Source organism: Plectropomus leopardus, chromosome 14, assembly GCF_026936395.1.
Source record: "Plectropomus leopardus strain MGB_pleo_1.0 chromosome 14, ASM2693639v1, whole genome shotgun sequence".
Taxonomy (NCBI): Eukaryota; Metazoa; Chordata; class Actinopteri; order Perciformes; family Serranidae; genus Plectropomus; species Plectropomus leopardus.
Genome location: NC_142189.1, coordinates 26,829,940 through 26,851,148, shown reverse-complemented (window position 1 = coordinate 26,851,148; position 21,209 = coordinate 26,829,940). Strand labels below are relative to the sequence as shown.

The 21,209-nt window shown below is 38.3% G+C and overlaps 1 protein-coding gene across 9 annotated transcripts in view; it reads left to right on the top strand.

Annotated features, from left to right (window-relative positions):
* myt1lb (myelin transcription factor 1-like, b) overlaps nt 1-21,209 on the top strand; it is a 145,194-nt gene that overhangs the window by 38,220 nt on the left and 85,765 nt on the right. For all 9 annotated transcript variants that reach the window (XM_088087434.1, XM_088087433.1, XM_088087439.1 and 6 more), the window contains 3 exons: nt 5,182-5,295; nt 15,553-15,598; nt 19,977-20,010. In XM_088087434.1, the coding sequence (XP_087943560.1) occupies nt 15,553-15,598; nt 19,977-20,010 (80 nt within the window). In that variant the 5' untranslated portion in view covers nt 5,182-5,295. The remainder of the gene's footprint in view (nt 1-5,181; nt 5,296-15,552; nt 15,599-19,976; nt 20,011-21,209) is intronic.

Genomic DNA, 21,209 nt, shown 5'->3' with positions numbered 1-21,209 from the left:
CCTCTGTGCTGTCTGGGCAGGGAGAGGACTCCTAGACAGACACTGAGCAGACTGCCAGCTAAAATAACAACAAAGAGTCAAAATACGGCATGAAATATGGAAATGGATCTGCTCCGTGCAAATCTGGACAAATGAAGTCCACTCCCATCGTCCAAATGATCCTTTTAAGTTAGAAATGATTTGTGTACTGTTTCTTATCAGTTATCTTAGTGTGTGTTTGCAGTCCAGTCCAGTAGGTGCATTGATTTCCACAGAACAGTGTGAGGAGGAATAGATAAAGCTGCCAGCGGGCTTTATTATCAGACCAATCCCATCTCCTGCTCTCTGGCTAATCAGACCAGCTAACAAACAGACCATCACCCAATAAACACATGTACACAAGCGCACATTCATTTCAGTTCTCCTGGTCAAGTTATCTTGATCTTTACTTGGATTCCATCACTCCCGTCCTCTCACCTCATCATTTGTCTCCCCGAAAAGCTGGCCTTTGGACCATTTGCTTGTCTTGCAGTATTTTTGGGATATGTAAATATTTTATTTACATACATAAAGAGCACAGGGTAATTTGATGATCCTCTATATGCAGCAGAAGAAAGACAGTGATCCTGTTCTCACCTCAGTCTGACATCCATCAAACCAATGTAGTTATACTCTGACAATGCTAGTTTCAGCAGCAGCACGAGGGCATTCAGGCTAAGACATCATAGTCGCTACTTCACCTCCGCTGTGCGTACGTTTATGTTTGTGTGTGTATGTGTGTGTGTGTGTCCAAGAAGCAATGGACAGGCACTGAAAAGAACACAGGATATGGAACAGAGAGAGGGAGAGCAACAGAGAGTGAGATTTCATCTCCTTTCTGCCTGTACACATATCTGCTAGAATGTAGGTCAGGCAGCCCCAGTCACTCTCTGAGCCTGGGAGAAAGAGATTGCTGTGTATATGTGTGTGTGTGTGTGTGTGTGTGTGGGTGCATACACATCACATGAATAAAGCATGTGTCTCTCTTGTAATATGTGCTTATTTGTGTGTGCCCTCTGTCCTCATGTGCCATGTGTTTCTTTATAAGACAGGTGTGATTTTGTGTTCTGTGTGTGTGTGTGCGCGTGTAAAATGCCTGTCATGTACAATATATGTCATAGAAAATGTCACAGCGGACATCACAGCCCACTTTCCATACTGCAGTGTACATAACCAATACAATTGGGTTTTCATTACGGTTTAGTGTGTGTATGTGTGCGTGCATGTGTGTGCGTGCCAGGCTATTTACACTGTGCACCCCAGCTTTGATAGATATAGGAGCCCCTAAAGGGCAGGCATGGTCCCCTATTATTCTCCAAGGAGTAGACCGCAAGCAAATCATACACACTTACACACACACACACTTGTAGGATTTTAGGCTGAGAAGAAGTTTACCAGTTCTTGGTTATATATTTCTTTATATGCCTTCGTAATAAAAGAGAAGAATAAAGACAGCTTGTGTAAATGTGTATCTATAAGTTGTTCTGTATGTGTGTGTGACTGTAAGATTTGAGACTGCATGTATGTTTGCCCTCCTGTAAGTGTGCTAGCATTGCAGTTGAAGGCCTTTTCTTCCCTCGCTGCAGTCTGTCTGTCGCTGTCCTTGGTGCTGAAACGATCAGCCTGGCACCTCAGCTCCATGGCTGGAATTCCATACACAAACACACATTCAATACAGCCACACTAAACACAGCCACAGTGTGCTGTATTTTTAAATCGACAGTATCTTCAGCTGTTTTCTAATTCGACTCTTGCTGCCTTACTGTTTTCTATTTGTCTTTTTTCTGTCTTTCTTGCCCTCCCCCTTTTTTCTGACACACACATACACACACAGATATACGAGGGAATGGAATGTGGGCTGTTCCCTGATGAAGAGTCAGAGAGCTGTGATTTGTCATCAGCCTCCACATGAAGACCTTCATCAGAGGACAGACCCATCACTTACACTCTGATTATAATGACCAATGGGCCGGAGGTGAGCTCGCATGTGTGGATGAGTGTGTATGCTATGGGTTGAAAGCAAGTGGGCTCATGTCACAAAAGTCCCCCTGACAACATTCAAACTATATCAGATTTAGCCAAATACAGTGGGAAAAAAATCATAGGAGTTTTCACTTGCCACAATTAGTCAATATTTTCTTAAATATTTAGAGCTGTCAGCATGAATGCATTTATTGCGATGTGAGTAAGGTCTGAACATAACACACTTTTTTTTTTAATCGTGGAAATCGCCTGCTGCTTTTTTGTCCCTTCGACGCACCTTGTAGTCTTTCCTGCCTCCTGTTGATGCTGTTACGAAAAATAATGATACCATTGCGCTCTTGTATGAGTCATTTCACTTTGAAAAACTCTCAGACGGCTCAGTTGATAAGTCAAAAGTAAAATGCACCTTGTATCAAGCAATATTAAAATACTGGAAGTACTTTGAGTTACCACCCACAAGTGTATCATACATTATTTTTGAGTATGCAGACCTGTTAAATAAATCTAAATTGAAGAAGTTTACTCAAGCACTTAATAAACCGGTGGAAACTGACTGCAGACCAGTCAACACTGTGAAACACTCGGTGTTATGCCTTACTGTCGCCGGCAACAGTAGTTTGACGCATACAGAACATGTATGAATCAGAGAAAGCAACTAAATTGGAACTACTGAAAAGTGCAGCTGCTGTCGCATTAACTGGGGATCAGTTGATTGTAGTGATCAATCAAAAGTATCTTGAAGTAATTGTATGTCATATTAACACTGATTGGACATTGCGCTCTTTTATGACCTCAAGTCATAGTGTCAAGACCACACTGGAAAGAAGAAAAAAAAACAAAACGTAAAATCAAGGTCATAAAGTAAATTTCTTTGTATTCATTTGATTCCCAGTCAAGTCACTCTGGTAATTAGAGTTTACCTTGTTAATATGGAGTCCAAAACTTTTTGGAAATGCAAAGTAATAGAATTTACAAAATGCAGTTGGTGGTGATTAAGTACTGAAATTCAGTTCAACTAATCTTGATTTTTTTTTTTTAATGGTTCATTTGACATCTCTAACATTCTTACATATATATTGTGCTAGCTACCCTTACCCAAAAGCATTCTGACTCTTTTTTTTTTTTTTACTGATCGTGGCTAAAAAATACCACCTGCATATGCACTTATGCACAGTAGTACACATAAAATTTGAGCTTTGCAGGTAATTCTCAGCTCCACATGCGCTGGTGCTGCTAACTTGAGATGGCTGCAAACTCTCACGCACTTCACACTTTTCACAAAATCTCACACCACATTTCCATTTTGTAGACATTCATTAAACAGTGATATGAAAAATGTAACTGATAATGTTGCAGTGCGAAAAGAGGGACACTGAAAGCAGCAACGTAAAACACTGCAGTTAAGTTTCACCCGATGTCGGAAGTCGAGGGACGGTTGGCTTACCTGTCGGCTCTCTGTTTAACTGCTCATGAATGTATTCCTGTTTAAATAACACACAACAACATGTTTTTTAAACTTGTCAATAACAGTGAAAATTATTATGAAAATTATACTAAATTGGTCTCATGCAGCTGACAGATTTTTAGTCATAATGTGTAGTGCAGTTATTTTACATAAACATTTTTTATGTAAAATACTGGAGGTTTCAAATGTCATGTGTAATGTGTCCAAGTGACTCAAAATGAATACCAAAAATGTATCACTGGACACACCTCTTCATACAGAATTTAAGTGCTTATTTTTACATATGTTGATATTCTTGAGTTAATATTCATATCAAATAGAAGAAAAGAAGTTGCACACTCTCTTACAAATTACATACTAGTTTTGCAGAGAAACTGCTCAAAATGTTTCTATGCCCATATGAAATTTGTGGCCATGGTGGAAGTGTGGATGAAGAAAGACAAATATACTAAATGGTGCAGTGAAATAATGCTGTGCAGGTGTTAAAAAACGCTGTTCGTTTATTTTAAAAGTTACATAAATCAGTGCATGTATAGGAAAAAAAAAGTATTCCGAACTCTGCTGCTTTTGTTTTCTGAATGAAAGTGCTTTCGGGGAGCACCAGCGGCTATAATCAAATACAAACCACTTTTTGACGCCAATTTCAAAGACATTAAAGACATAGTTGTAAAAGGAAAATCTAGTTTGAGTGGCCCATTGTTTGCACTGTCCCCTTACAACTCACTCATCCTGTTTCTGGCTCGGCCATGCTTAAGATTCACACTACAAAGGGAGTGGACATAAAAAAAAGCGGAAAACAGAGTTGTGTGCGAGTGTGTGATGAAGGGTAAAAAAAAGCCCCCCTGCTGGTTCAAAGTAAAGTTCGCTCGCACGTAAGCAGCACCGCTCCTTTTACGTAATGCACAACAGGCACTCTGAGCACTTGCTGTATGCCTATGGTTGTGTTTGTCCTGAGGGACCAGCTATTGTTTTGATTTAAGCTGCTTTGAAATAGGTTGGGAATAGCTGTGTGCGTGTGTGTGTGTGTGTGTGCGTGTGTGTGTGTGTGCGTGTGTGTGCGTGTTATGGGCCGTCTGGTAGGCTCCCTATGGGGGGCCTTCATTCTTTGTGATGGTCCCTATACACCATCAACACCTCATCTGTTCTTTCCCATACGTTCTCTCAATTAGCAGCACCGGATGGAGAGACACAAAGACGGGCAGAGAACGCAGGCGATGTTTGAGTGCATATGTTCACTCACACCTCCATCCCCTTCCCTTTCTGTCTTTATCTCACTTTCTTTGTCAAAGGTTATCTTGCCTTTTTTTTTGTTTGACAGAGTAGGACATCGACCCCTTTACTCACTCCCATCTTCCACCTCTCTCCCTCCCCTCTTCTCTCCTCCTCTAACTCAGCAAAGGATGGAGAGCTGAGGAGAGAAATCATAGAGGCAGGCACGGATCATTAGCTATATTTGTCCCCACTTCCTGCAGAAGATGATAGATCTAGCTAATTACCCCATGTTGCCAAGCCTATCGCACACGACAAGCGGCCGTCGTTATGGCGGAAATCAACGTTCGCTTGGCGTGTGCCGCATAGCTGATGCTATATGACTATTCATGAGCCCAGAGTCAAAGGAGAGGAGGAAATTTCAGATCCTGTCATGGCTGTATGTGAATGTGATTGTTTTGGAAATGATTTTAATGATGCGCTGTCTTCTTCTTCCTTCTGTGTAGAAAATGAGTTTGGAGGAGACGTGGTGAGTCGTTCCTCTCCAGCTGAACGTCAGTAGGTCACCGTGGAAGCAGAGATCTGGACCAAAGAGCTGTCTCAACCCCAAACCCTTTCAGGTAGTGTTGCATTTCCTGTTTCTCACATAAAACTCTTCAAGTGTTTTTGTTTTAACCATGTTCTCAAGCTGCCTCCGATGCAGGGTCGTGTGAAAAATCTATATTGTACTAATTTTGAATTGCCACATTTTTCACAATATTTTAAGTGTTTTAAATATAAACAGACAGCGTGGGGTGGCAACAACTAACCAATAAATCCATTTGAAAATAGTTTTCAACAAATTTCATTATCGATTAGTTGGGTCTGTGTTGTGATGTACAGCATGCACTGTGGCAATGGCTCCGGAGGTGGAGGCAGTAAGCCAGCCAATGCTACGCCTCGTGTGGCGTGATGAATTACAAGAAGTGTTGCAGTCTCCTTTGTCTCTTGAGTGAGTTTCTGTTGTGAAGAATTTAAAGATTCACTTTTGACTATCTCTGACTAACGAAATGAAAACCCCAAAACATTACGTAATACTCCAGTGTCTCTCTGATTTTTAGTCATTTCAGTAAAGCAAGTAAGTAAAATGTATTTATATAATGCTTTTCACAGACATAGGTCACAATATGTTTTACAGGGGCAATTTACAACATGCAGGAAAGACGGCACAGAAGATTATGTCACCAAGAAAGCCATGTAGTTAAAAGTGCAACATTTTTTGCACAATTCCAAAAACACTGCAATACACAAGAACATACAAACAACCAACAAAATACAAAGCAGGTGCATACAAGTTACCCAAACGCCTCTTTAAAGAAAACCACACTTTTTAAAGAAACCACAGGGTGAGCAGATCGTAATAATGCAGAGAAAACATTCCAAAATTTAGGTGCTGCAGCTAAAAAGCTTGATCACCACAGGTATCTCAGCTAAATAGCACTGGCTAAACCTGCTGTCTCTGGCAGATTTTCATATACATAACATCCATGTGTCCGTATTAATGGACAAACACACAATTAATTCTACAGGTTAATGTCAAAACAAACGCAACAGAGAGTAACACTCTCTGTCTGTTTTTTTTTACGTGATGGATCAATACAGTACGGGGTCCCGATAAAGCTATTTTGCGGCCCTGTCTACACATACATTGATATTTTTCAAAAACAGATATTTCCCTCCATAAAATTTATTTCCATCCACATTAAAAGCCAAGCAGCACTCGAAATGCTCACTGTACAGGCCGCCTTTTTCAACCTACTTGAGATCTCATTAGCTTTGGTTCCCATTTGATATAAGAACAAATGAGCTTACTCAAAGATATGATTGCTGCTCTGGACAGTCGTCCTTTCACTCCTCATCAATAACAATTAGGTTTAAATTAGTCATTAGACCAAGCAGTGCGAACAAAACTGGCCATGCTCATTACACAAAGCAACAGTGAGTGAGTGAGTGAACTCACATCGTGCTTTTCTAAACGCTCTGTTTTAAATGTCCACAAGAGTTTTGAAAATTCTGCAACATAAAACATTTTTTAATAAACTCGGTTTTATTGATGTAAAACTCTATTTGTTGGGCACCATAAAGCTCATCTGGTAGAACGCTTGTTTAAAGTACAGAGGCTGTGTCCTCGCCGCAGCTGCTGCAGGTTCGACTCCAACCTGTGTCCCTTTGCTGCATGTCATCCCCTTTCTCTCCACCTGTCATGCTTAATTTGACTTATCTGTAATAAAGGCAGAAACACAAAAATGATCTTTAAAAAAAAACGTGTGCGTCTGGAGAAGAGGCCTTAAGCTAACACTTAACGCCTGGCTGCATTGATCCATCTCAAAATGGAAAGAAAACAAATAGAAGGAAGGTTTGTACGTTACGTTTGTTTAAATGAATCTGCAAATGACGTTTGTTGATTAAAACAAACACAAATGTTGAAGATGGCAGATTTAGCTAATGCTAATTAATGAAAATTAGGTCAGTGAGACACTGGGGTATATCATAATGTTATTTTTAGTATTTTATGTCCTTAGTCAGAGACAGTCTAAGGTGAATTCTTTATTTCTTCACAACAGAAACTTAAGCAACTGCAGATTAATTATGTATTAGTTACATTTTCCTTTTATTCTCAGTGAATAGCTGCATCCCCAGTGTCCATTTATTTAATTTCCTTTTTTTATTGTGTTGACCTTGTCTGTACTTATCTTGATATAGCATTCATTTCCTTTTTTTAAAATGTGTTTTTTAATGGTTTGAAAGACCATTGTACATGAAAAAGAGAATCTGTGTTTAAAAAAAAAGTTCAGGGTAGATTCTGTATTTCATCTCAAGGTTGTCTAAAAGACAGAGGAACCCTTGTTCATACAGGTCTCCTGCATGTTTGGTAATATGAAATCAATATTTGACATGTTAAATATGATCATAATATTTCTGCTGACCGCTTTATTGACCTATTGAATTTTAGAGAAAACGTGTTCAAACATAAGCCAATACAAACCAGTTTTAAAGAGTCCCTACACAACAGCTTGCTTCCAATAGTGAATTCATTTATTCTTCCTATTCCACGAATGAAGTAGCAATGCAGTTTCAAAGACAAAAAGTATTAGATAAATCAATCAAGCTGAATAGAATCCAGATTTTTCAAAGGAAAAAAAGTCCAACTCAGACTATATGGCAATCATTACAGCAACAAACACAAATCCTCCACATCCCGTACTGTAACGGCTCTCTGTCGTCACAGGGACAGCCGATAAATTGTCGTATTGTATTCTGATCACAGCTTTCTCTCACTCTAACCATTTTAGAGCCGCACACTGCTGCCATCACCCACCAAAGCCATTCTCCATACTAGTTAGGAATCACTCCCCAGATTTGAGTCTCTCTTTCTGTCTCCATCGCCCTCGCTCTCTTTCTCACTCTGACTGTCAGCGCCCACTCAGATGCTATCTCCACAGCCCTTCACACTAATTCAGATGCACTTAGCATCGGTTTGGCACACATGTTTACTGTCACTAGATGATGCATGGCGTAAATACCTATTTGCAGTGAAATTTGATAGTGCCAGCGCAGTTTTGGTGGCTCCCTACCGCTGCACTGTACAGAATACCAATGTGAGGGTAGGAGTGTGTGTGTGTGTGTGTGTGTGTGTGTGTGTGTGTGTGTGTGTGTGTGTGTGTGCGTGTGCATCTGTGTGTGTGAGGCGGAGGGTGGGTTGGGCGCCATATGCCTGAAACGCATTCTCCCAAAACTTCAAGGTGAAAACAAAGGGAAACTGATAACGATGTGAATTGTTGTGACAGATGTCTGAGCGCCCCAACCCCCCATCACCACCACCACCACTAAAATGATAAACACACACACACATACAAGATGCTTGTTCTATGTCTCAGTGCATATTACAATAATCGCTGCATTTCTTATCATGTGTAATTCGCAGCAATATCCCACTTCTTTATCAAACAGCAAGAGCCCTCTTCTTGTTTGTGTATACAATTTGTCTCTGTCTGACAGCATTCCACTGTCCTATGTAATGATAAAGACACCTAATAATAGGCACAGCCACTTTAATTTCCAAGGAGGAGAATTTACATATTGTTTTTCATTTTGATGCAGACTGTAAAATCAATACCAACACAAACACAGTTGGCATTTGGACAGCTGTTTCTTTTCCAATATGTGTGTTGCGTAAAATGTTTAGCTGAATTCAGCATCCTATTCACACCATGCATGTATTTCCAAAAGGATGCCGAGCTTCTGTGGGGATTTATCTTTGAATAAAACACTTGGTTTTAAAACGTGCATGTGGAATCAGATGCAGCCTTCACTTCATGCAGCTAGCTCATCCCAGACACCTTGTGCATACTGAAAGTGAATAACATCCTTACACAATATATGATGCATGATATGCCACGTGGATTAAAATTCATGGATGTAAATCGCAAAACATGGAAAGAACTTACATACACGGTTAGAGGCAATGAATGGTAAATAGGAATATGAGGTACAATAGAATTTTTAGCTAATTACCTTGTGGCTTGTACTTGGATTTGAATATACCAGCTGAATCCCAGTGGAGGTCATGTGTGAAATGAAATGGTGAATTACTCCAACACAAGTTAAATACCTCCATCTTGCTTGAGTACCCCCAACTTTAAGTTTGTACAACAATGAAAAGTTGCTTGCTGCTATGACATATATAATTATATTATTAAGTGTGATTGACTTATATTATTACTTTAATTTAATTTAAGTGGATAAAAGTAATTACTCCTGTTATATAGTGCACATTGAAGGTTATAAATACTGTTTATTCAATGCTGTAAAATAAATGCGGTAAATGTTTAATAATTAAAAAAGAAAAGCAAAGAAATATCTTTACAAATTAGAAAACATTTGGGATGTACATGATTAGTCAACTATACAATTTACTGTTGCTACCGTTACCGGTTGGCACTAACGATATTAGCTGATTAATATTAAAATCATCATTTCATTGATGTACACTTTAATTTACATATTGACATAATTTTCACTGAAATGTCATGTCTTCCTATTCAAATGTTGCTCTATAAAAAAACGAGCGCCTTCTAGCTGCTAATGTTACCAATGGCAGACTAAAAACAAAAAAGAGGGAAAAACAAACACAAAAGAAAAAACAAAATTGGTCTGTGAGTTGTTTTGTTGGAGGATGATGTTCGTAAGGACAAGTGTCACACATTTCAGTGGCATTTAAAATAAAACAAGTCATTGAAAAATGTGATTAACAATTTGAAATTGCTCTTATAATATATGCAGTAACTTTTTAGGACAATGTTCAACCATATAGATTCAATTGTGCTCTTGTTCTTATTTTTTTTTTACGTTTTCTTCCTGATTTACTAGTCGAATAAATGTCAAGGAAATGAGTTGTTAGAACCTCCCTAGAAAACATGCATACTGGCATCATAGTGCTATCACTATCCTGTAAAAAAAAAGTACTTCCAAAAGGTAAAATAGACGTATTTCCACCTTTTTGACAATACATTTACCAGATAACCCAGTTCTAAATGTTTTATTTACTATATGAATTAAGTCGTTTTTCTCAACCTCAAAAGGAAAACTATTTCAAATCAACTTGGAGGTACACAGTTTTCACTGGACAGTAATGCTGTGAATTTTAACGCACTCACTCAGTTAAAGTCTTGTCAAAATTATATAAATTGCTGGTTGTGTAGAAATAAGAGAATATGCAGAATTTCTTTGGAGTTTGCTTCATTATGTTTAACTAGCCGGCCTAAACTTTGGGGGCTTGGATCAACGTGACTCTGTGGTTATTCATCTGGGCCTATAATGCCATTGATCCAGGGTCTAATTGAGACGCAGACAGAGAAGGAGTGGGCCTCTTCCTAATCCTCAATAAGCAGGCTAACCTTCATTACAGCCATGACATTTTCCCATGGGGTGCTAAGAGAGAGAGAGAGAGAGAGAGAGAGAGGGAGAGAGAGAAAAAACAGAAGACAGAATATGAAGGCCTCTCCAACATATGGTGAGCCGCAGAGGCGTGCATGCTTCCTGAGTCCAGCGCTCACGAGGAGCCTTGAGGAAAGGAAGTGGAGGCGACAAGACTTACATTGCTGCTGCTGCCGTTTCTGTTGTTTCATTCCGCTGCTGGATTCAGCTGTTGTAGACGCCATGTTCAGCGCTGATGCCGGCCTCGCTTAAAACCGGGGCCCCTCAGAGAGAGTCTGACAGCTTCAGATAGGCACTGTTAGGATGCTTGTGCGCACGCTTCAACTAAACATGCTTTCATATCGAAGTCCACAGACGATGTGTTCCTTTTAACATTCTGCAAGCAGGTGGAGACCATTTCCCTTGTTTTCAATATTTCATTCACTTCATTTCCAGACCAGACAACTCACTGTAGTAGCATCAAGACAGATCTTCAGAGATTGTTTTTTTTTAATACGTCTATTTTAATGTAATCATCCGTACCGTTTTCATATAAACAAATGGTTATTTCAAACCAATTAGTGTGATACAAATGCTGCTGCTGCAGTTGGGGACGTTTTTTTAGCAGCAGGGAAAGGCATTTTTTTGGAAAATAAGTGGGAGGAACAGTACCTCCCATGGCTCAACAGAGAGAGAAAAGAGCGCCACCTACAGAAAGCCAAACTTTAAAATTCATGAAAAAGATGCAGTACCACCCACATTGATTGACAAGTGATCTCTGGGTATTTCAGTACAGAAACAGCAGCAATGAGAACGCAGTAACTGAAACAGAAAATCTGATTAACAGAAACATCTCGAATGTATGACACAAGTGAGCTCTTGTGTAAGGAGTTAACTACTGAATAAAGGCACAGACATTTCGGGAAAGGTGCTACAATAGCTGCACCCCATTGTTTTGATATAAAAGAGTCCAAATGCATTAAAAAAAAATCTGTAAATTTAAGGGCGTAGGTTTTATTTAAACATTTTGTGGGACATATGAAACAGGGTGTTTGTGAGTCCTCAGTTAAATTGGGTGTCTTTTGGGTTTTCTCTCGTTCTGCTGCTAAAAGCGATATGTTGAAAACTGTCCAAACAAATAAATAAATGAATAACTAAATAAGAAATAAAGCAATAAATGATGGTCAGTTAAATTAAAGAAAGGCTTTTTTTTTATTGCAAAGGCATTTGTTGTTTTACATGAACAAACTCTATCTGGTTTAAAGTAATATAGAAAATATAAATGTAGAAAACAAAGAAAAAAATAGAAAACAAATTTACATAAGAAATGAGGTAGGAATAAATAAGTGCGTTCTTCTTCCTTTCTTTCTTGTTTTTTTTTTTTACATATTTGAAATAAAGATTCATCATTCATTCATTCACTCAACCAAACAATAATTTAACATAATATAACAGTTACAGCAGTAATAACAGCAAAATACATTTTGAGTTGGAACAGCGGCAGACATTACTCTATTGTCTGTGTAGACGCGGTTGAATTTGTCACTAACAGTGAGAACAGCTGGTCCACCTTAACTGTCTACCCAAAGTGAGCCTGGTCAGGTTCCAATAGGGGGCTAGCTTAGCGCCCTAATTTCAGGGCTAACTCCTTTCACTTTAATCAGCAGGTGGCGAGCGCACCATGAGAGCTTGGCTTGGCTCTAGAGGTGTTAGAGCGTTTATTCACGGACAAATAGCCTCAGCTCTTCACACATTGCACTGCTACATCTCATCTCATACTCTCTCATTCTGCTCTGGTCGCTGCAGCCTCACGTCACTGGCACACACACACACACACACACACACACTTGCTCACCTGCGCTTGCTCTCTCTCTCGCTCCCTCTGGCTAATCACATGAAATGAGGCACTGAAGTCTGCGTAATGATTCAGTTTGGTAGGTACCGGCCATGTGGGGTTTCAGTACCCAATCCTTGGTCTCAGCCTAATAATTTTGAGCATCAAACAGTTCATTTTCAAAGATTAGTGCCTTTTCTTTGTCGGTTTATAGTGTAAATATCTTGAATTTTATTAAAATAATAGTTATCTGCTACTTTCATGTTTTTACTGCCAGCCTGGCTGATAATCAGGGCTGATGTTTGGCATTTTGCCGATTATCATTATCGGTGTTTTATTTTAATAAGGGTTGATAAAATGAATTAATGAAAAAGTGTTCATATTACACTCAAGCAAGGAGGAGCAGGAAAGGCAATACATGCAAAGTAAGTGTGCAAAGAAAGTTTGAGGAACTTTTACGTTATAAAACTTCAGGGAGCTATTTTTATTTATTCAATTTTTATTTAAATTTTCACTGAACTTTATTTTAAAAAAAGGTTGCAGGGAACTTGCTGTACAAGATGTTGGAAGTCTCAGTTTGATTAAACATTTGCTAAAGACATTTTGAACAAAGTTTTGTGTTGGAGTTTGTTATATTCCAAATTCTAAATTTCGACAGAAATATTTTCATTTTTACTGTAAATGCCTATCTGCGTGTCATAAAACTACACCTATGTGTGCATGAAACATAATTTTGTCTTCCACTAAAGTAAATGCACATGTTAAAGGGACTCTAGCTCTCCTGCTCGTGCTGCACATTGTTCCAGAGAAGCTTTAATGAAACAGAGAAATGATTACACCGATGAGAGACGCTCAGCGAGAGGGGACTAAGTCCACTTTGCTCACATGACTACTTCAGAGACATTCAAGGTTATGTGCTCACATACATACACACTCACAGTACTCACAGTATTCTGTCTCTGTCTTAATGAGTGCCTGAAAAAAGAGGGGAGAGGACTGGACAGATAAGTTATTATTTCCCTATTTCTTTCCTTTATTTTTATCAAGGAAGGATTTCTTCTCCATTGCCATGGTAACTACAGTTATGCGTCATGTACTCTATATATATTATATAGATATTTTAGGTCACCCTCCCCAAAATACTCCAGGTCTTTCCCTCCCTGCTACACTAATAAGATTTACAAGGTATCCTCGCCTTTCATCATTTTATTTTTCTCCCGTTGAAACATTTATGGGCATTCATAAAGAAACACACCATTAGGGCTGAGGGGCTCTACAGTACAGTAAGTGTGGTGTTAATAAATCATGTTTAATAAAAAGAGACATCCAAACAGGGCCACGGCCCCCGTCATAGTGCAAACCCAGCGAGCGTGAATATTTAGGGACATCTGGAAATAACAGAGCGCCGTTCAGGCTCCTCAACAATTTATGATGTGTTGGTGAGCAGATATGGAGCTACCTTTAGAGGGATATGTAGGTCTAACATACATGGAAGAGAAGTGGAAGGAAGGATAATGCTTACTCTGGTATATGAACTGCTGGAGGAGGAGACAGCATGAATGGAAACCGTGCAGTGAATGTTGGATGCTGTTATGTTTGCAGTCCATCTGTAAAATGACTGATAGACAGTCATACAGTCATGAAAGAGTGCATGAATGGTTGGACAGATGGATGGATGGATGGATTGAAAGGCTGATGAATGAATATTGTTTTCATGATTCCAAAATGTTCATTCATATTCATTGTAAAAATGGAATGTGCGATTTTGAAACATTATCTCAATTTTTTTTTCTTAATTCACAAACTAATCTCTTGATCTGTCTTTGCCTAATAGGAGTCTTTGCACAATTTGGTATTTTCTCAAATTCTGATTCTGATTGGTTTTTTTTAGGGCTGATACCGTTTATTAGTACTTAATGAGACCGATAACTGATATTTGGAACCAATGTGCATTTACAATAAAAATGAATATATTTCTATTGAAATATAGAATTTGAAATATAACAATCTCCAATGCAACACTTTGTTTAAATGCCTTCAGCAAATAATTAATAAAAACTGAGACTTTTAACCTCATATACAGCAAGTTCCCTGCAACTTTTTTTTAATAAAGTTCAGTGAAAATTTAAATAAAAATGAATGGATAAAACTTGCTCCCTGAGGTTCTACAAAGTAAAAATTCCTCCCATGCTGACACTTTCCTTGCATGTATTCAGACCGCCTTCCCTGGTGTTGACTGAGCGTAATACGCACAGTTTTTCATTTTTTAATTTAAACGGCGGACATTAAAATAAAACACTGATACAGATAATCAGCAAATACACAAATATCAGACCTGATAATCGGCCAGGTCAACAATCTGTCCACCCCTAAGTCTGAGGACACCGCTGATATCATAACCAGTCATGTACTAAATGTCAGGGTTCCCACGGTCATGGAAAATCTGGAAAGCGGAATTAGTCAAAATCATTGAAAGTTTTGGAAAAGTCTTTTGGACTTTTGATTTGTATAATGAAATTGTTAAAATAATAATCTTCCACAGATAACCTTTCACATAATGTAAAATCAGGCAAAATTAATTTTCTATAGCTTTCAATGTGACATAGCTCTAATATGCATCACTTTGTGATAACGTTTTGTTTACCCTTGCCTACATTTTATAATTTTTTCCCCTGGGTTCGCCCTTCTTTCTTCTGTCTTTATTGAAAAGTCATGAAAAAGTTTGGAAATTTTGTCCTTGAAAATGTGTTTGAAACCTGAAACACTGACTTTTAATTGAAGAGATCTGTTCATATAAATTCAGTAAGACAGATGTATTGTCCAAGAGATTTTATATAGTAGGTTTAATTTACTCAGTAATGATTTTAGATAACAGAAATCCAAATGTTCTTTAGTCTTTGAATTACAGTCAGTTTGTCGTCTGCAGTAGAATACGTAAGATGTTACCTTTTAAGTGCTCCAAACATCAGGTGTGAATTGTGTGTTTTACAAGTGGGGGGAAAAGTACTCTGAACATGTATCCAAATGAAGATAATTTAGCGATGCTGTCTGTTGTGTATTTAACAGCATATTTGTGCCTTCTCTGCAGATGGAGGTGGATGCAGACGATAAGCGCCATCGAACACGCTCCAAAGGTATCCGCACGAACACACACATGAACACACAGCGGCACTGCCATTCAGGGTGACCTTCACTCCCACAACACAAACACACGCATGCACAGACACAAGCGCGCACATATAGTGTACACACACCGCTGCACAAATCCCAGACTGTCACAGTTGAGCTGCCTCTTCTCGCTGCTCTCTGTCTTCCTCCCTCGCTGTTTTTATATATCTCGCCGAAACAGAATCACAAAGTCCACATTTGAAGAGCTTTGTTCGAAATGAAACATCTACCGCAGTGACATCTAATCCTACAAAACGATACATAGGACAAAGTGAAAACACATGATGGAATTTTTTTAAAAAAATTAAAAAATAACAGGTATTGACACTTTTTTTCTATTTTATCATTTTTTTTTAGAAATTTCCTCCAAGAAAAGCATTAAGAAGTAAGCACAGTAATTATATGTGCAACTAACCACGGGCCAAATCTTTATTAGGACTTGGTACAACCTTAAAAAAAAAACCACACACACACACACACACACACACACACACACACACACACATTAGAATAAGAAATAATAGCTTTCTGAACATTCAACAACATCTGACCAGATGTGCTCATCAAGAGCAGTAACACACTGGTTTATATTTAACATGTGCATCACTGACGCTGTCATTTAAACAGACTGTGTGTTTATCCTGTGTAGCAGACCTGTGAGGGATCCACCGTGCGTGACGGGGAGGATACCCAACTGCCAAAAACTTAAGCATGAACTCACAAGCTGTGCGCACAACCAGCATCAAACAGGAGGAATTCAGTGACCATGCACTGTGTTTGCACGGTTGTAGGGCAGCAACCTTTTGTGTATTCATACCGAACCGTCGTGGTATGGGGGGTCACAGTTCGGTGTAGCACACTGAATATGCCGTATGTAGAACAAGACACATTATTTAGAACCGAAGTTCACAAGCGCGAGCGAAACTTTTCATATGCCGTTAGCAGCATGTGCTGAGTTAAGCACAAAAAGCAGATTAGTGTGCAAGCCGGTGTTTAAGATGAGCGCTGTTTGTTGGTGTCGCTTCACAGCTAACGATTATTTTAATAATTGATTAATTGACCGATTATTTGTTCGATTAACCGATTAATTCAATTTAAAAAATATTTCTTCAAGTTGACAATATAATTGAAAAAAGTGCGCAATTTTTTATATTCGTCCTTGAGGTTTAAAAATAATAAATTAGAAATAATAATACAATACTGAAACACAAACTAAATGTGAACAGGCTTTGCTACATCAAAAAGCCAACAACAGGCCATGGAAAAAGACATACAAATGAATGCTTTAAAACATATAGGCTTGTTAAAGTGCACAAAAAAAGATAAAAATGATGCTTTAGGGTACATGAGCAACTTAACAATAATAAATGATTAAATGTAAATGTAAAAATGTACATCACTTACTTATCGTTAGCTAAATACACTTCTCATGCTTGTCAAGCCAAGTCACGAGAAAAGGAAACACCTGCGCAAGACGAACTACCAGCTGAGAGACTAACATTCTGTTCTCTCACTTTAAAGCGCAACATAAATGGAATTTTAGAGTGACTCACGCTGCTGCTGAGCTCTCTTCCTCTCCACCGTGACGTGTGATACCATTACCGTGCTGCTCCCGTGCCATGCCACATCACTTTTACATATTTTGCAGTTAACGCACTTTCTAGTTTTACTTAATGCAAAGTGCTGCCATACTTTACTTTTAAGTCAGCGGCTCCGCTAAACTCAACTCTTTCGGCACGTGACATAAACATCTCTGAGACACAGCTCGTGACGCTATAATCACACGACACAATAAGTTGATAGTAAGCAATTTTGATAATCAATCTTTATTGATTTGTTGTTGCAGCCCTCACTAGGATGAAATATGTTTGGGTGCTTTGAATGATTAAATATAGTCAAGTTGGAACTAACTGAAACACTGCTCCTAATGACCAAGTTTTATTTTTTAACTTTCAATTACTATAACCAGCTGCCTTTTAGGAAAATATTTATTCTTTGTACAATGTAATACAGAAGTGTGTGAAATGTTCCTTATTTTCATAATGAAAGTACTTTACTAAAGTTGACAGTGCTCGTCTTTGACACTTGAACTCCTGCCTGCTCAAAATAAATACAAAAAACAATTGCTTATGCATTAGGTTTGGGGTTTTTTTCCCACTGTACTGAACTCGCACCAAACATTGACTCCTGTGTACCGTTACACTCCTAATGACCGCTCATTATGCACCATACCCAGTCACATAAAACTAAAAGAAATGCAGAAAATACTCACCAGCCCTCATCTTTCTCCTCACCAGCCCCCCGGTCCACTCTCACAGGTCTAAAGCATCTAAAAGAAGTGACCATGTTTTAATCAGAGGACGCTCTTGATCCATATTTTATTTCCTTTAACGTCGGAAAGTTTCAAACATCTCTGACCCAACAAAGAATGAGGTGGCGACTGATGAGGTGGTGACCGTTGTTCCTACATCAGGTGGATCAAGCTCTGAAGGCTGTGACCACAAGGCCTTTGTTTGATTGAGTTAGTGTCCTCCGCTTGTCGGCCAAAGATAGAACTAATGTGTGAGTGAAGGACTGGCACCCAGATCATCTTTAGGACTGTGTACCAATTTACTCCATCAATCAATCGCTCCTTTTCTTATAGAGAATTCAGGAGTTTAGCAGCAAAACTTGATATTCGATACTAATGAGTCATCATCTCTGACACACTACATCTATGGAGAACATGACATGCATTGTGGGATTGGTAATAGAACACGGTATAAATGCCCTAGACAATACTTTTTTTGTTCCATTGTAAGTACAGACCCTTTTCACTGCAGATATTTTGACTTGACTTGCTTTGACAAGTCAAAAACGTCTGCTGTGAAAAGGCTGTATTTTTTTAGGACACCATAAAGCGTACACTTTTCACTCTCACAATTCAGACACTCAAAAAAAATGGCGGAACGTAAATATTGGGCACTTTATGGGCAATGAGAAGCGATTTCAGACACATCTTGTTTTTCTAGCCTAAATATTCCTAATCCCTAAAAACAATGAATGTGTCCACCAGAGCGGGAAAATTGTCTTTAGACCTTTTTACACAGAGATCACACAACAGGACCGCTCCTAAGTCCCTTCCTTATGCCTCCTTTATAAATAATAACAATGGCATAACATGACAACAACAATCATGCACCTGTCTTATTGTATGACAGCTGATCTTATCCTGAGGAGCTCCCAAATCTCATTATTTTCCCAATTTGTGGACATTTGTGGCCACTGTTTTCTCTGAGTTAGCCACTAACTGCAATTTGCTACTTTTTAAATCTCCTGCGATGCGTCGTACGCATAAAACATCGTCTAAACACCACACCAGTGCCACCCATGATCTCGTCCTGCAGACTGTCCTGTTCATACAGACACTGTTTCACCACTGTTACCACCTAATGTGGCAGATTAAAGGCCAGGCATCTCTGTCTTCTCACCACGATCATATGTTGCGTGCAGAAGGCGAGGGGGCGTAACAGTGCAATATTCCTGCCTTGAACAGGCAGTGTAAAGGGGCTATTACTTCCCTAAAATATTAAAGCAGAACACAATTATGTAACATATTGTATAGATCAAATGTGGAAAAAAACAAACAAACAACAAACACTGAATATAAAACACAGTAGACTGCTAAAAAAAGTAAAATAAAATAAAATCGCCATACATATATATATATATATATATATATATTCACTGCAATTCCTTTTTTGTTAAAATTATGCCTTTGCCTTTTACCTGCATTTTGCATCATTTATTTCTAATCTATTCTGTAAATGTTGTTGAATGCTTTAAATATAAATGTGAAATAAATATATTAATAACGTCCTATTTTTTTCTTAATAACACCAATAGAAAATTAATGAGCAGAGCATGCACAGTCAATCCTCTAATCACATACCATACATCCTCTGAATGTATCCAACTACAGCATGCGCAGTCGTTCACTGAAAGCTGTTCACATGCTGCAGGTTGGATTCATCTTTTAGAAGAACTAAATGATCAACATGAGGCAGGTATAAATGGAATGAATGAATGAATATATTGTTTATCAACTGTGTTGCTCACAGAGATACGACCAAATTTCTACTTTTTGCTGACCTTAAAGTGTTTCACTGGTAATTTATTTCATGGTAAACCTACGCAGATCACAAGCCATAGTGATCAACTATTCAGCAGGTTTCCTTTTTATGTGTTATACAAAGAGCGTGTGTATTTAGCATGCACAAGTCAGTCCTGTTAATAATCTCTCTCTCTCTCTCTCTCTCTCTCTCTCTCTCTCTCTCTCTCTCTCTCTCTCTCTCTCTCTCTCAGTGCCTGTGGATCCAGCATTAACAGAGCTTTTCAGGTCAGTGGGATTGAAAAAGTGCACTGCACTGATACGCAAACACACACACACATACACTCACAAAAGCAACACACATACAAATGCACAGACAGGCGGAAAATAGCCAGAGTTACAAACACATACTCATACACACCCACGCACACACACACACACACACACACACACACACACACACACATACATGCGAACATGAATAATAGGGGACTATCTAAGTGTACTATCCAAGAGGGAACCTTTATTAGCAGTCATTTTAAAAATACAAAACTAGAATTGAAAATTTACTTTTGAGGTCTTCTTTCACAATATTACTTGCAAATGTGATTTTTACAATTTTTTAAAGAAATTGCCAAGAGGGACCTGAAGCCTTGATGCCTGCCTATCAAAGGGGGGGACATCCATATACTGCAGTCAAACTGGTTTATCCTGGTTCTCTCACCTATAGAGTGCTTCTTTTTCACTAAAACTTCATTTGTATCTTTAAAAATGGGTATGTAAACTTTATTGCTTGCAATATATCAACATTTTTTGTGATAATAAATATTACAGAAATAATACTTGCCAAAGCAAAGTATATCTTTTAAAGAAGGCTCCCATAATCCTGTGAATTCAGTTTTATCTTACTATTTACTGTTAATAACTTTATTGTTGTCTTGTTTTATATATGTATATATATATATATATATATATATATATATATGTATATTAGACCAGACCAATTGTAAAATCTACCAATGTATCACCAAAATTCAGAAAAATAAATCTATAAATCTAGTAACATTATACATAAAATGATCAGCAATATAATTACTTATTTTAATAAATAATATATTTATTTTAATTAGTTAATCACTATAAAATGATTTAACACAAGTCTGTGACTAATCTTAAAGCTGTTTGCTTTCAAAAAGAAAGAAATCAAACTGTGACATGACAGATGAGCTCAGGTCCAGAGAAGTCAGTATGCTTTCTGGATTTTGTTGAATCTGGCTTTCACTTAGCATAGTAGAGTCTTAAATTGCATTTATAGATGCAGTGATGAACTGTGTTCACTGTCAGTGGTTTTCAGTGTCCCCAAGCTCATTTTGTGATATCATGTTGGTATTTAATGCAGTGCAGCTTTATGGGTCAAAGGTCATGGCCATTCATTTTTGGTTTTAGCCTTGTCCTTTTATGCAGAGATTTCTCAAGGTTCTCTAAAT